Source organism: Nerophis ophidion, linkage group LG03, assembly GCF_033978795.1.
Source record: "Nerophis ophidion isolate RoL-2023_Sa linkage group LG03, RoL_Noph_v1.0, whole genome shotgun sequence".
NCBI classification, from domain to species: domain Eukaryota; kingdom Metazoa; phylum Chordata; class Actinopteri; order Syngnathiformes; family Syngnathidae; genus Nerophis; species Nerophis ophidion.
In genome coordinates, this window is record NC_084613.1 from 18,190,497 (window position 1) to 18,206,502 (window position 16,006).

The 16,006-nt window shown below is 39.9% G+C and overlaps 1 protein-coding gene across 1 annotated transcript; it reads left to right on the forward strand.

The window, feature by feature from the left end:
• Positions 1 to 4,664: 4,664 nt before the first annotated feature.
• On the forward strand, positions 4,665 to 15,801 carry LOC133549250 (E3 ubiquitin-protein ligase TRIM33-like). Its single transcript, XM_061894473.1, has 9 exons — positions 4,665 to 4,740; positions 4,817 to 4,961; positions 5,168 to 5,416; positions 5,488 to 5,558; positions 9,311 to 9,670; positions 9,778 to 9,883; positions 9,946 to 10,020; positions 10,102 to 10,254; positions 13,117 to 15,801. The coding sequence occupies exons 3-9, from the start codon at positions 5,189 to 5,191 to the stop codon at positions 13,324 to 13,326; spliced, it is 1,203 nt and encodes a 400-aa protein (XP_061750457.1). The 5' UTR covers positions 4,665 to 4,740; positions 4,817 to 4,961; positions 5,168 to 5,188; the 3' UTR covers positions 13,327 to 15,801.
• The last annotated feature ends 205 nt before the right edge of the window (positions 15,802 to 16,006 follow it).

Consider the following 16,006-nt stretch of genomic DNA (forward strand, 5'->3'; position numbering starts at 1 on the left):
ATCCATCCATCCATCCATTATCTACCGCTTATTCCCTTTTGGGGTCGCGGGGGGCGCTGGTGCCTATCTCAGCTACAATGGGGCGGAAGGCGTCGTACACCCTGGACAAGTCACTACCTCATCGCAGGGCCAACACAGATAGACAGACACCATTCACACTCACATTCACACACTAGGGCCAATTTAGTGTTGCCAATCAACCTATCTATTTACACAAATATTACACGATTAATAATTAAGAACTTTATTCTGAAATCCATCCATTATCTACCGCTTATTCCCTTTTGGGGTCGCGGGGGGCGCTGGTGCCTATCTCAGCTACAATCGGGCGGAAGGCGTCGTACACCCTGGACAAGCCGCCACCTCATCGCAGGGCCAACACAGATAGACGGACAGCATTCACACTCACATTCACACACTAAGTCCAATTTAGTGTTGCCAATCAACCTATCCATTTACACAAATATTACACGATTAATAATTAAGAACTTTATTCTGAAATATTGGCTGTAATTGTGTTGTTATGCCTTATCCTCGCATCACTATTTAGAATTATCCCTCAACTAAAAAAAACTTGGTGGCACAAGAGCATTTTTACAATAGAGAATGCACAGATTGTAGGTCAAAATAAAAAGTACTTGATGATATCAATCAATCAATCAATCAATCAATGTTTATTTATATAGCCCCAAATCACAAATGTCTCAAAGGACTGCACAAATCATTACGACTACGACATCCTCGGAAGAACCCACAAAACGGCAAGGAAAACTCACACCCAGTGGGCAGGGAGAATTCACATCCAGTGGGACGCCAGTGACAATGCTGACTATGAGAAACCTTGGAGAGGACCTCAGATGTGGGCAACCCCCCCCCTCTAGGGGACCGAAAGCAATGGATGTCAAGCGGGTCTAACATGATACTGTGAAAGTTCAATCCATAGTGGCTCCAACACAGCCGCGAGAGTTCAGTTCAAGCTGATCCAAGACAGCAGCGAGAATCCCGTCCACAGGAAACCATCTCAAGCGGAGGCGGATCAGCAGCGTAGCGATGTCCCCAACCGATACAGGCGAGCGGTCCATCCTGGGTCCCGACGAGCGGTCCATCCTGGGTCTCGACTCTGGACAGCCAGTACTTCATCCATGGTCATCGGACCGGACCCCCTCCACAAGGGAGGGGGGGACATAGGAGAAAGAAAAGAAGCGGCAGATCAACTGGTCTAAAAAGGAGGCCTATTTAAAGGCTAGAGTATACAGATGAGTTTTAAGGTGAGACTTAAATGCTTCTACTGAGGTAGCATCTCGAACTGTTACCGTGAGGGCATTCCAGAGTACTGGAGCCCGAACGGAAAACGCTCTATAGCTCGCAGACTTTTTTTGTACAAAGTACAAATATAACTGCGATAAAAATGAGGACATAATAAAAATGTGGATTGATTGATTTGGTTTGATTTAGATTTATTGATCCCATCAATCCATCCATCCAACTTCTTCCGCTTATCCGAGGTCGGGTCGCGGGGGCAGCAGCCTAAGCAGGGAAGCCCAGACTTTCAGTTATTGGTCCCCGTTGGGGAAATTCATTTTCACTGCCATACATTTAAAAAATAGACATTACACATCACAAACAAAAATAACAAAAAGACATCATACATGACCAACACATTTACAGGCTTGTCAGACAGGTCAGCCGGGCCTACTGTTTAGGGCGACTATAGCTGCAGGGATAAGGCTTTTCCCGATGCTGGCTCTCTGGAATTTGATAGTTCTGTACCTGCGCCCTGATGGTAGTGGGATGATGTATTGGTGTAGTGTGTGAGTGATATCCTGGTCTATTGTGTTTGCCAGTCAAATGACTGACCTGTTTAGATCTGAAATGTCGGGTGTGGGTAGGCTGATGATTTTAGCTGCTATGTTTGTAATGCGTGTGAGTTTGGTCCGGTTTTATGTGTATGGATCAATATAATATAATTTAATATTATATAATCTAGATTAAGTGTGGCGGTCACTTTTGACCGGTAACACAACATGTGTAAGAAGTTTGACTAATGAAATAGAAGTGGTGATTTATATGTGTGGAGGATATTATAAGGCCTTGAGATTTGTAAATCATGTTATTCATTAATGTTTTCATTCGTGACCCGTTCTGAATCGACTCGAATATGACAGGAAAGTTAAGTTTGGCTTATCAAATTAACTTTTTTATTGACAAATATCAATTTGATCAAATCTGTACAATAGTGGACATACACATGCAATCATTTGTTACTCTGGATTAATCAAATACTTTGTGGTTTATTTACGCTCAATTTACCTGTTCAGATGAACATATTTCAATTACAAAGTATGTATGGTATTGTGTTTTACAAATTATCAATATAATATAATATAATTTAGTACAATATATGTATTTAACTATATATATATATATATATATATATATATATATATATATATATATATATATATATATATATATATATATATATATATATATCAATCAATCAATCAATCAATGTTTACTTATATAGCCCTAAATCACTAGTGTCTCAAAGGGCTGCACAAACCACCACGACATCCTCGGTAGGCCCACATAAGGGCAAGGAAAACTCACACCCAGTGGGACATCGGTGACAATAATGACCCAGTGGGACGTCGGTGACAATGATGACTATGAGAACCTTGGAGAGGAGGAAAGCAATGGATGTCGAGCGGGTCTAACATGATACTGTGAAAGTTCAATCCACAATGGATCCAACACAGTCGCGAGAGTCCAGTCCAAAGCGGATCCAACACAGCAGCGAGAGTCCCGTTCACAGCGGAGCCAGCAGGAAACCATCCCAAGCGGAGGCGGATCAGAAGCGCAGAGATGTCCCCAGCCGATACACAGGCAAGCAGTACATGGCCACCGGATCGGACCAGACCCCCTCCACAAGGGAGAGTGGGACATAGAAGAAAAAGAAAAGAAACGGCAGATCAACTGGTCTAAAAAGGGAGTCTATTTAAAGGCTAGAGTATACAAATGAGTTTTAAGGTGAGACTTAAATGCTTCTACTGAGGTGGCATCTCGAACTTTTACCGGGAGGGCATTCCAGAGTACTGGAGCCCGAAATGAAAACTCTCTATAGCCCGCAGACTTTTTTTGGGCTTTGGGAATTACTAATAAGCCGGAGTCCTTTGAACGCAGATTTCTTGCCGGGACATATGGTACAATACAATCGGCAAGATAGGATGGAGCTAGACCGTGTAGTATTTTATACGTAAGTAGTAAAACCTTAAAGTCACATCTTAAGTGCACAGGAAGCCAGTGCAGGTGAGCCAGTACAGGCGTAATGTGATCAAACTTTCTTGTTCTTGTCAAAAGTCTAGCAGCCGCATTTTGTACCAACTGTAATCTTTTAATGCTAGACATGGGGAGACCCGAAAATAAATAATATATATATTTATATATATACACATACACACATATATATATACATATATATATATATTTATACACATACACATACATATATATATATATATGTATGTATATATATATATATATACATATATATATATATATATGTATGTGTATGTGTATAAATATATATATATATATGTATATATATATGTGTGTATGTGTATATATATAAATATATATATTATTTATTTTCATTATTTTATATATATATATATATATATATATATATGAAAGAGGTATACCTGTTACGATTAACATATTTAAATTACATTTTTATATGGCATTTTGTTTCCAAATCGTCAGTTTGAAATATATTATAAATTAACATAATATAAAATAAAATAAAATAATATAACATAACAACAAAATATGACATAACATAAAATACTGTAGTATAACATAATATATCTATATATGCTACTATAGTTCATAATTTTTTATATATATTGTTTTATATATATATATATATATATATATATATATATATATATATATATATATATATATATATATATACGTATATATATATATAAAACAATTTTAGATTTATTATTATTTCATTTGTATTTTTTCATAGCTATATATATGTTAGCAATATATATATAAATATACAGTACAGGCCAAAAGTTTGGACCCACCTTCTCCTCATTGAAAGCGTTTTCTTTATTTTCATGACTATTTACATTGTAGATTGTCACTGAAGGCATCAAAACTATGAGTGGACACATGTGGAGTTATGTAAATAACCAAAAAAGGTGAAATAACTGAAAACATGTTTTATCGTTGAATTTCTTCAAAATAGCCACCTTTTGCCATGATTTGATTAACGTGGACCCCGACTTAAACAAGTTGAAAAACTTATTCGGGTGTTACCATTTAGTGGTCAATTGTACGGAATATGTACTGAACTGTGCAATCTACTAAAAAAAGTATCAATCAATCAATCAAAATTGCTGTGATTGCTGCTTTGCACTCTTGGCATTCTCTCGATGATCTTCAAGCACACTTTTGAAGTGTAAACAATTTCAGGTGACTACCTCTTGAAGCTATACATATATATATATATATATATATATATATATATATATATATATATATATATATATATATATATATATACTATGTTTTAGTTGTTATATCATAAATCGAGTGCCATGAAAGAGACCTATAAATAAAATGCCCTGGTCATGTTTCATAATACTGTAAATAGAATTAAGCTGCTGTCACGACACCTCAGTAGGACTGGATGCTGTACTTTTATAGTCTATAGAGAGACTTCAGGTGTGTTTTCCTGCTAAAAAACATGAATATGTATGTAGCTCACTTGAAGTATTATTGCTGTTGCTTGTGTCCCTAGAGGACCATCAAGGACAACGTTACCAGAAGCCGCTCACTTGCAGGGATTCAGTGAGAGGGTTGCATCACCGCTCTCAACCTCATCTCCCGTCCAGCCTGGAGAGTCCTTGATCAGATCATCTCTTCAATATTGTCACCATAATCAGGTAAGGATCATGCTCTCGTAAGCTGACCGTGTTTTGTTGCTGTTATTGCTGTTTTTTCTCTAAAAATCACATCCAATTGTTATTTTTAAGTTATTTTTCTTGTGGTTATGACCCAGAGAATTTCCTTCACCTTGTTCCTGGCGGGTTTTATAACGGACTTTAATCCAGTGCCGACATCAGACATTTTACTTCTGCATTTTCTTCAGGCCCTCCAGAGGCTGGAGCTCATGGAGACGGTAGATCCTCCCTACCCACGTCATGGCAACCTCCCCAGTGGACAGCCTAAAAAATACTGTAAAGTGTCAATAGAGACGGACTCCTCTGAGACGGCTCCCAATGTGGCGAACAAAGATGTCCGAAGGGTTCTGGGTGGCTCTCGCAAAGCTGTAGTGAGGCTGGAGCGTCTGGACTTCCGTACTTCATCCGGCGCTTCTCTGGGACAAGTCGGGACTCTGGTACGGGTGCCATTTAGTCCGGATTAAAAAAAAACAGACTCCGATTTGCTTTTGTCTCTTTCTGTTTTCAGAATGAAGTGAATACAAATGGATCAGCTAAGGTGGAGATCCAGGAGAAAATACCTGACTTGAGTCCCTCGGGGTGCGTTCACACTTGTAGTCCGGAACAAACATTAAACAAGTACTTAATGTGTTTTTGAATGCGCTTTGGTTAGTGTTTCACACTTGTATTTTTCTCATCGGACATGTACTGCTCTCAGTTACCCAGCAGGCACAATACATTAAAACAACGTTGAGAACTTGTTGAATCAGGTCCTGACATTGAACAACTCAAACCTAACATTGGAACAACATCCTTTTTTTCAACGTTTAATCAATGTTGGGTTCTAATGTTGATTTGACCATTGAAATTTGGTCAATTCCCAACCGATATTCTACAACACAAATACAACATGCTTTTTGACGATGTTTATTACCGTATTTTTCGGAGTATAGTCGCTCCGGAATATAAGTCGCACCCGCCGAAAATGCATAATAAAGAAGGGAAAAAACATACATAAGTTGCATTGGAGTATAAGTCGCATTTTTGGGGGAAATTTATGTGATAAAACCCAACACCAAGAATAGACATTTGAAAGGCAATTTCAAATAAATAAAGAATAGTGAACAACAGGCTGAATAAGTGTATGTTATATGACGCATAAATAACCAACTGAGAAGGTGCCTGGTATGTTAACGTAACATATTATGGTAAGAGTCATTCAAATAACTATAACATATAGAACATGATATACGTTTACCAAACAATCTGTCACTCCTAATTGCTAAATCCGATGAAATCTTATACGTCTAGTCTCTTACGTGAATGAGCTAAATAATATTATTTGATATTTTACGGTAATGTGTTAATAATTTCACACATAAGTCGCTCCTGAGTATAAGTCGCACTATGAACAAAACTGCGACTTACAGTCCGAAAAATACGGTAAATGTCAGGTTGTGACGTTGATTTGCCCATTAAAATTTGGTCCTTTCCCAACCAATATTCCATCCATCCATTTCCTACTGCTTGTTCCATTCGGGGTCGCAGGGGTGCTGGAGTCTATCTCAGCTGCATTCAGGTAGAAGGCGGCGTACACCCTGGACAAGTCGCCACCTCATCACAGGGCCAACACAGATAGACAGACAACATTCACACTCACATTCACACACTAGGGCCAATTTAGTGTGGCCAATCAACCTAGCCCCAAGTGTATGTCTTTGGAGGTGGGAGGAAGCCGGAGTACCCAGAGGGAACCCTTGTAGTCACAGGGAGAACATGCAAACTCCACACATAAAAATCCCGAGCACTGGATCGAACCCAGGACCTTTGTATTGTGAGGGAGACGCACTAACCCCTCTTCCATTGAGCTGCCCCAAATCAATTTTCTACAACACAAACAACATTCTTTTTGAAGTTTATTCAATGTCAGGTTGTGACGTTGATTTGACCATTGAAATCTGGTCATTTCCCAACCAACAACGCAGATTCAAAGTTAGACACCCACGTTGTCTCAATTTACGAATACAACAATTTTGCAACGTTGTTTCAAAGTCGGTTTTGAAAGGTAAGTACTGTATAATTGACGTTGTATCATTGTATTGTGCCTGCTGGGTAGGCATATGCAAGCATATCATTAAAACCATTTCTGTAGATTATCAAAAAGAAGATGGCAATTCTGACAACTTCACCAAGCTGCAATGATTAACATAAACTCTCTGTTTACGCATGCGGTCCTCAGTTGTAATACACTTTTACACCACCTGTGGCAGTAGTGACAATCTCAAACAAACAGAAGAATTCTAGGGCTAAAGTCATAGAGCAGTTTAAGTGCAAAAAATATGACTACACGGATGAAGTAGTATTTGCATTAGTACTTTAATTTTGTTGACAGTTTGTCTAAAAAACATATTTATAATATTTTGTATTTATTAATTTAGGCTTCGCAGTGGCAGAGGGGTTAGTGCGTCTGCCTCACAATACAAAGGTCCTGCAGTCCTGGGTTCAATCCCAGGCTCGGGATCTTTCTGTGTGGAGTTTGCATGTCCTCCCCGTAAATGCATGGGTTCCCTCCGAGTACTCCGGCTTCCTCCCACTTCCAAAGACATGCACCTGGGGATAGGTTGATTGGCAACACTAAATTGGCCCTAGTGTGTGAATGTGAGTGTGAATGTTGTCTGTCTATCTGTGTTGGCCGTCCGATGAGATGGCGACTTGTCCAGGGTGTACCCCGCCTTCCGCCCGACTGTAGCTGGGAAAAGCGCCAGCACCCCCCGCGACCCCGAAAGCGAATAAGCGGTTGGAAATGGATGGATGTATGCATTAATTTGGTTAGAATTTTTTTTCAGCAATGCGTAAATTTATTTTCATCAGTTTTCACGAGTCCCTTCCTTTTCAGTATATTTGATTAGTATTTATTTTCTATTCAGCCTGACCGAAGCCTTGATAATAATCTTTGTGATTAAGACATGCTTTCATATCATTTGACACGGTTTATCCTGTTAGACTGAAAGTACGTAAAATTTAATTACTGAATATGATAAAAATAAAGACTAACATTACTAATTCCGTGCCCCCCTGTAGTGCAGAAGTTGGGCACCGAGACCTGTATGGTTAAGAACCCATGGTAAGGCTACTAGGAGCTCGCGGCTACACAACAGCTAAGCACGCAATAGCACGCAAGCTGGATTTACATAAAAGGTGTCCCTCATTGAACAATATTGCAGTCTAAGACAGGTAATTTGTCAACATAAACAAGTATGAAGTAATTATAGTTGAGTATTACTAGCACATACAAAGTCTCCAAGGCAGAAGTGTGTTAGAAAGGATCCAGTAACAAGTGTGTCCACATCCTTTAACTTACTGCAACGTGGGCTTAACGTGATATTTTGGGCACTAGGTGTCACCAAAAAAGAACAAATAACCTTGGGGAATATTCTCTCCTTTGGGCAAAATTAAACACTTTAGAAGTTACTAAATTTGGCCTTGGTTTTGCTCAAAGAGATAAACACAATGATCTCAACCTGTATCTTATTTGTACGCTCACACACATATTACTTCTTCTGGTGTAAATGCGGTAAGGATGTTCCAGGTGCGGAGAGTGAGAGTGGACAAGAATGTTTCGGTTTCGTTCTCCTCCCGACATTGGACGGCTCGGTCCTCTCTCCAGCGCTGGTATTGCCATTGTTTGTACTTAGTCCTGTGTATCAGATGAATTGTTCATCTTCAAATCTAGTAACCTGTTTTTTATTTAGACAGCCTTAAATAAAAATAATCTGGGAGGACTCTTGCCTCTAATAACTACTCCACTTCAGTCTAAAGACAGCATAAGTCCATCCATACGATTAATAGTAAGTGGTTTTCATATTTACCATTGTTAAGCATTTTCTAATATTGCACACTATCAAATGATAGACGTTGGTAGGATTCTTGCTGATATAGTATCAGATAGATATCGGCCAATACTGAAAACTCCAATACCACCATCGTATTAGAAGTGCAAAAAGTTGTTTCGGGACACCCCTTGCGAAAATATGCAGGTATGTTTAACTACGGTACTATTTATACTTCTGGTTTTACCCTTAGCTCTTATTTCTTGAGGATTTTCACTCAGCTTTCTGTTACGCTTTGCTAGCCATCGCCTTATTTTGCTCAAAATTGGCAATTAAATCCTAAATTTAGGTACGGTCTGTGTTCATAATTGCCGAACTCAGGACTAGAGTGTGCTTGCAGGCAGACCAAGACATTCACCTGTGTTTGGTGAAATGTGTCACAACTTGACCGAAGAACCAATACGAGCAAGGATATCAGACTAAAGCGGCGTCATTCTGGACTGAACCACTTTGTCCTGACAGCTCACCTGCATCGGCACCAGAACTGGAATCCGATCTGGATCCACCGTACATCATGGTTCACCAGCATGGGAAGGCTGACTTGGACACCTTCTACTTGGATCCGGACCGTAAGCTCATAATGGTACTGGAGCTCGAGCCAGAAGATTCTGAATGCGAACCGGCTCCAGAGACAAAATGTGGAGATCCTCACGGGGATTTCTCGACTCAAGAAGTGGTCCAAAGTGGAGGCGGGAGCGAGGAGATGGAGAGTGAAGACTACTGTGCTGTGTGTCGGAGTGGAGGAGATCTGCTTTGCTGTGACTTTTGTCCTAAGGTTTACCACTTGGCTTGTCACATTCCTTCACTCCTCAGCCTCCCAATGTGCGTACCGTCTTTAATCTCATTTTCTTCACGTGAAGCCATAACGTGCATCTGGTACATTTACTAACCACGACACCGGAACTGCATCTCCACCCAATGTCCTGCAGGGGAGACTGGGCCTGTTCGCTGTGCACGACTGACCACGACCCAGCAGAGTCCTTCGTCAGTGAGGGGGCCAGCACCCCGTACGCCCTGTCCCCGTGCGACCAGAGGGTGAGCATGTAGTTGCAAACATTGAAAGAGGAAGTCCAGCATCTTTGTCTGCTGTCCTGCAGAGATGTGAGAAGCTGACGTTGCTGCTGTACGTCCACACGCTGAGCGATCCTTTCCACGAGCCTGTCAGCCGCCAGGTGGGTCACAAGGTGCATTCTGTGTACAGTACACAGTAGACTGTGTGTACAGAGTTCATTGAGTTGGGGACTATGCCTCAGGTGAGGAACTACTACCAGGTCATCAAGAGGCCCATGGACTTGTCGCTGATCCGCAGGAAACTCAACAGGAGCAACACTGTGCACTACTTCACAGCCGACCAATTCGTCAACGACGCCCTGCTGATGTTCAGCAACTGTGCTACCTTCAACTACGTAAGTTTCATACATACAGTGGTACGTCTTACTGAATGACTATTTTTTGATTTAGCAGTAAGTTATTAGCCCTTATAGCATCTTGTAATGCTAAGAGTACAGCACACGCTAAAAGGTCCAGAGGCTCAGGTCAAAGGACTCGCCAGCTGCGTTTTCATTACTCCGAGAAATGCGTAAAACCTAAATATGGCAATAAGAAACTGCTAATCGAACCTCTCAAATATCGCTGAAAAAATGTTGCGCTCTCATGAGGTGGTTTAGAGACGCTCTGATATTTTAGTGTTTCGCAAAGGCATGATGCAAACACTGTTTTTACATTTAGAGGTCACCTAAACACTGAACCGGCAGGGTGCCAACGCAGGAAATCCAGGGCAAACCGGTCGTCTGGGTCTTGCTGGGGGCGAGAGTGGCGGCACCGCCGCACCGTCCCTTCTCCGCAATAGAAGCCAACCCGCAGGCCCGGGGAGAGCCACATGCCCAAACAATGTTAAAGGGAAGGGTATCGTACTGTGTCGTATCGTAATTTAAAGTATTGTAACTAATCGTATAGTATCAGATCGTGAGGCATGCAGCATAACGTATTGTATCGTATCGTAACTTACGGTGTTGTAACTAATCGTAAATTATCAGATCGCGTGTAGCACAACGTATTATATCGTATCGTAACTTACAGTACTGTACTTACTCAAAGTATCAGATCGTAATGTGTGTAGCACAACGTATTGTATTGTATCGTATCTTATGGAATTGTTACTAATTGTAGCGTGTTGTATCGTATTGCATGTAGCATAACGTATTGTATCGTATCATGAGTTAAGTATTTTAGTAATTGTAAAGTATCACATTGTACTGAATGAAGCAAAAAGTATCGTATATTGTATTGTAATGTATCGTACTGTGTTGTATCGTAACTCACAGTATTGTAACAAATCATAAACTATCAGATCGTGATACATGAAGCATAATGTATTGTATCGTAACTTACAGTATTGTAACTAATCCTAAAGTATCAGATTGTAATGCGTGTACTACAACGTATTGTATCGTATCGTAACTTACAGTATTGTAACTAATCGTAAAGTAGCAGATCGTAATGCATGTAGCATAACGTATTGTATCATGTCATAACTTACAGTATTGTAACAAATCGTTAAGTATCAGATCGTAATGCGTGTACGACAACGTATTGTATCGTATTGTAACTTACGGTATTGTAACTAATCGTAAAGTATCAGATCGTAATGTATGTAGCATAACGTATTGTATCGCATCGGAACTTACGGTATTGTAACTAATCGTAAAGTACCGGATCGTAATGTATGTAGCATAACGTATTGTATCGCATCGGAACTTAGGGTATTGTAACTAATCGTAAAGTATCACATCGTAATACATGTAGCATAACGTATTGTTTCGTATCGTAACTTACAGTATTGTAACTAATCGTAAAGTATCAGATTGGATTGCGTGTACTACAACGTATTGTATCGTATCGTAACTTACGGTATTGTAACTAATCGTAAAGTACCAGATCGTAATGCATGTAGCATAACGTATTGTATCGTATTATAACTTACGGTATTGTAACTAATCGTTACGTATCAGATCGTAATGCGTGTACGACAAAGTATTGTATCATATCGTAACTTACGTTATTGTAACTAATCGTAAAGTATCATATCGTAATGTATGTAGCATAACGTATTGTATTGCATCCTAACTTACGGTATTGTAACTAATCGTAAAATATCAGATCGTAATGCATGTAGCATAACGTATTGTATTGTATCGTAACTTACAGTATTGTAACTAATCGTAAAGTATCAGATTGGATTGCGTGTACTACAACGTATTGTATCGTATCGTAACTTACGGTATTGTAACTAATCGTAAAGTACCAGATCGTAATGCATGTAGCATAACGTATTGTATCGTATTATAACTTACGGTATTGTAACTAATCGTTACGTATCAGATCGTAATGCGTGTACGACAACGTATTGTATCATATCGTAACTTACGTTATTGTAACTAATCGTAAAGTATCATATCGTAATGTATGTAGCATAACGTATTGTATTGCGTCCTAACTTACGGTATTGAAACTAATCGTAAAATATCAGATCGTAATGGGTGTACTACAACGTATTGTATCGTATCGTAACTTACGGTATTGTAACTAATCGTAAAGTACCAGATCGTAATGCATGTAGCATAACGTATTGTATGGTATTCTAACTTACGGTATTGTAACTAATCGTTACGTATCAGATCGTAATGCGTGTACGACAACGTATTGTATCATATCGTAACTTACGTTATTGTAACTAATCGTAAAGTATCATATCGTAATGTATGTAGCATAACATATTGTATTGCATCCTAACTTACGGTATTGTAACTAATCGTAAAGTATCAGATCGTAATGCGTGTACGACAACGTATTGTATCGTATCATAACTTAAGGTATTGTAACTAATCGTAAAGTATCAGATCGTAATGCATGTAGCATAACGTATTGTATCGTATCGTAACTTACAGTATGATAACTAATCGTAAAGTATCAAATTGAAATGCATGTAGCGTAGTGTATAGTGATGTACTGTTGGGTATAAGTTTGTAGTGTACTGCAGTGTAACTCATAGTAATACATGGTATCCTACTGCATGTATAGCGAAAAAGAGGATAAGTCAAGTACTTTAGGGACTAGCCTGAGACATTTAAGGACAAGTCTCAGTTCTGATTAGAGGACTTGAGTGTGAGTGTTTTAAAGGTAAACTAATTAGGGCCTCATTAGCGGTGCGATGTAGAAGTCACACAAATGAAACAGGCACTCTGACCCCAGCACTCTCCTCACCGCAGCCCGACTCGGAGGTGGGCCGGGCCGGCCGGCACCTGGAGGTGTTTTTCCTGAGCAAGCTAAAGGAGATTTTCCCGGACAAGAAGTTCCCTTCGGCCAGCCGGGACAGGGCGGAGCGTGCTCGCCTGCAGTGGCGCAGCAGGAGGAGGAAGGAGGCCCGCAGGCGGGAGAGATATGTGAGGAGTGGATGGAGAAAAGACTTTCTACTCTAAAGACCTGATGTAGTGAGATCCGAATAACAAGTTCTAAATACCGTGTAGTACTAGTGGGCGTGTGTGCACAATTAATAACAAGTGCAAACAGTGTGCAGACCACCATTTTTACATAAAGGTTTTATAGAGAAGCGTTATTTAGATGATAGAACCTACTTTTAGTTGTGATTCTGGTCTGTAATGATCCAGATGCATGAATATGCATATTGCGAGAAGATTTTTCATACAAGAAAAAACTGTATGCTGTTGTGCTTGTAGCGTGAAAGCAAGACAACTACAGTGAAACAGGACAACATTGTCATGTGCACAATCGAACAGTACAGTGAATAATAACAATAAAGTCAAGCAACAGGTGTGGTGAATTATGTCTGTAAATCAACCGCTACAATGCCGTATTTTCCGGACTGTAGAGCGCATCGGTAAATAAGCCGCTTCCACTAAATTTTAGGGAAAACTAATATTTTTCCGTATATCAACCGTACCTGACTATGAGCCGCAGATACATACTTTGTGAAATTAGTTATTTACGCGGAAATATTTTGTAATCTTTCATTTACATACTTTAATTATGTCCAAACGGTGTCTGTAACACGGCAGTAAAACGGCTGATCAAACAAAACAGAAGTCATCGTCATGGACCCACTAGCTGCGGAAGCTACCAATCCAATAAGCTAAACGCACTCAAGAATTCCAGGGTGACGTTTTGGTGAATTTACTGAGGAATTTGTGAAACTGAAACAATACAAAAAGAATGCCGTTGTAGGTTAACAACAAAGACACTTGTAAACGCTTTACCATGTTAGCCAACGCTAACAACGCTAGCTTGATTACATTAGGATTGTTTGTACAAAAATGTATGAAAACACTCCTACGGACATCACACATGGGACGGTTGAATAAGTATACTGTTGGGAACTCGCATGTCGGAGAGCCGTAGAGGAAGGATGGCGGCGTAGGACGCGCCGGTCGGAGAGCCGTAGCCGGTAGCGTTGCCGCGGGAGCCGCGAGGCATGAAGGTAGTGGCGGACGTGCTGGTCGGAGAGCCGTAGCCAGCCGTCGAGCCGAGAGGAAGGATGGCAGCGGAGGACGCGCCGGTTAGAGAGCCGTAGCCGGTGGCGTTGCCGCGGGGAGAGGGTCCGCGTCTGTTGGCTGGGACCGCACAAACCTGGCCTTCAAGTCCTCCAGGAATTGTGTGGTCCAGAAAGTCGGCTGAGGATTGCCAATAGGGATTCTCGCGAGGTCCCTTTCTGGCTCGATGATACTGTTGGGAACTTGCATGGCTGCAGTTGTGTGTCCCCGATAATGCAAGAATCCAGGAGAGAAGAGTGAAGGTAAGACAAATTTAATATGGAACTCATAAGAAAACAAATAAAAATAAAGCAGTCGTGCAAATTAACGTTCTCAACATGATATTATCAACGAGCACTGAGGAGTGCTCAAGTGAAACATAAATAGACACTAGTGTGATTGACAGCAGGTGTGAACCGCTGCCAATCAACGAAAAGAGAAAAAACAACAGTGCCCCATAAATAAAACAGGAAATACAACAAAATAAGAGCACTGTACAGGAAGTAAATACAAAAACACGAAAAACTAACAGAAATGAAGTGACAGATTGTCACATATACACAGTTTTAGTTCTATTGGAAAACTTACAAATGTTGCTTGGAGTGATAAATGAAAAATACATACGAGCAGTGAACAGCTAAAAGACTCAAAGGCAGTTGTACTTCCGGTTCAAAGCCTTACAAATGGAAGGCACCTGCAGTGAGCAAACTTGTCCAAAAGATGACGCCATAGCCCAAAAAACAGCACACCTTTTCAGTGTATTTGCTTGTTTTTCTTAAAACAATATTTGTATTATGGCCGTCAGCAAAGAAAAATCCATAAAATAGCCTACAAGTGGGTTCAAAATGTAAAAAAAAAAAAGCAGCGGCTTATAGTCTGGAAAAATAAAAACACCATTAAAAAAAACGCAAATGAATTGATTTTGTTTGTATCGAACTCTTCTGTCATCCAGCAGCTATGAAATGATAAAATGTAATTGCTGAATAGACAATATGTAATATATGTTTATTTCTGACATTTCAAATATGTTGACACAAAATAATCTCTCTCACACTTGTTTTGTCTATGCTGTGCAATCGTCTCTTTTCCCACAGCATTTGTGCGTAACTGTGCCAGTTTGAGCAGACATTCCATACGTGCTGCGGTTGCAGAATAGTTTTGGTCTTGATAAATGACATTACGAGTGCTAAATGATTACATTTGCCTATTCTGAGATATATTCTCCATACACATGTCAAGAAAATGGATTGTGTTTGCTATATTGCTCATTTAAGAGATGCAATCTTTTAGATCAACTTTGCGTATGCTATCATGGTGTGCATGTGTTTTAATACATGCAACCTACAGTAGATTAGGCCCTACATGTTGCTTGACCAATAAAAGCACAGTGTTCACATGCTAACCACACATGCTAACCCTGTTTTCTTTCATGTTTCTCTATGACTCAATGTTGCGTTTCTTGCTGCTGAGCTTGTCGTTCCTGTTCTCAAGCGAACATTTTATTTAAATATCATTTACACGAAAAACATCGCATTTTCACTTCCAGTTGAAAAAAAAAGACAACTATCTAATTTATAATCTGTCTATTAAGTTGAAAGTTGAACAAACAACC

Bases quoted from the DNA above. Each gene is read 5' to 3' on its own strand.
- LOC133549250 (XM_061894473.1), top strand. From the start codon at position 5,189: ATGGAGACGGTAGATCCTCCCTACCCACGTCATGGCAACCTCCCCAGT. The intron at 5,559-9,310 runs GTGCGTTCACAC...TTGTCCTGACAG, and splicing joins CCTGACTTGAGTCCCTCGGG to CTCACCTGCATCGGCACCAG. The intron at 10,021-10,101 runs GTGGGTCACAAG...ACTATGCCTCAG, and splicing joins ACGAGCCTGTCAGCCGCCAG to GTGAGGAACTACTACCAGGT.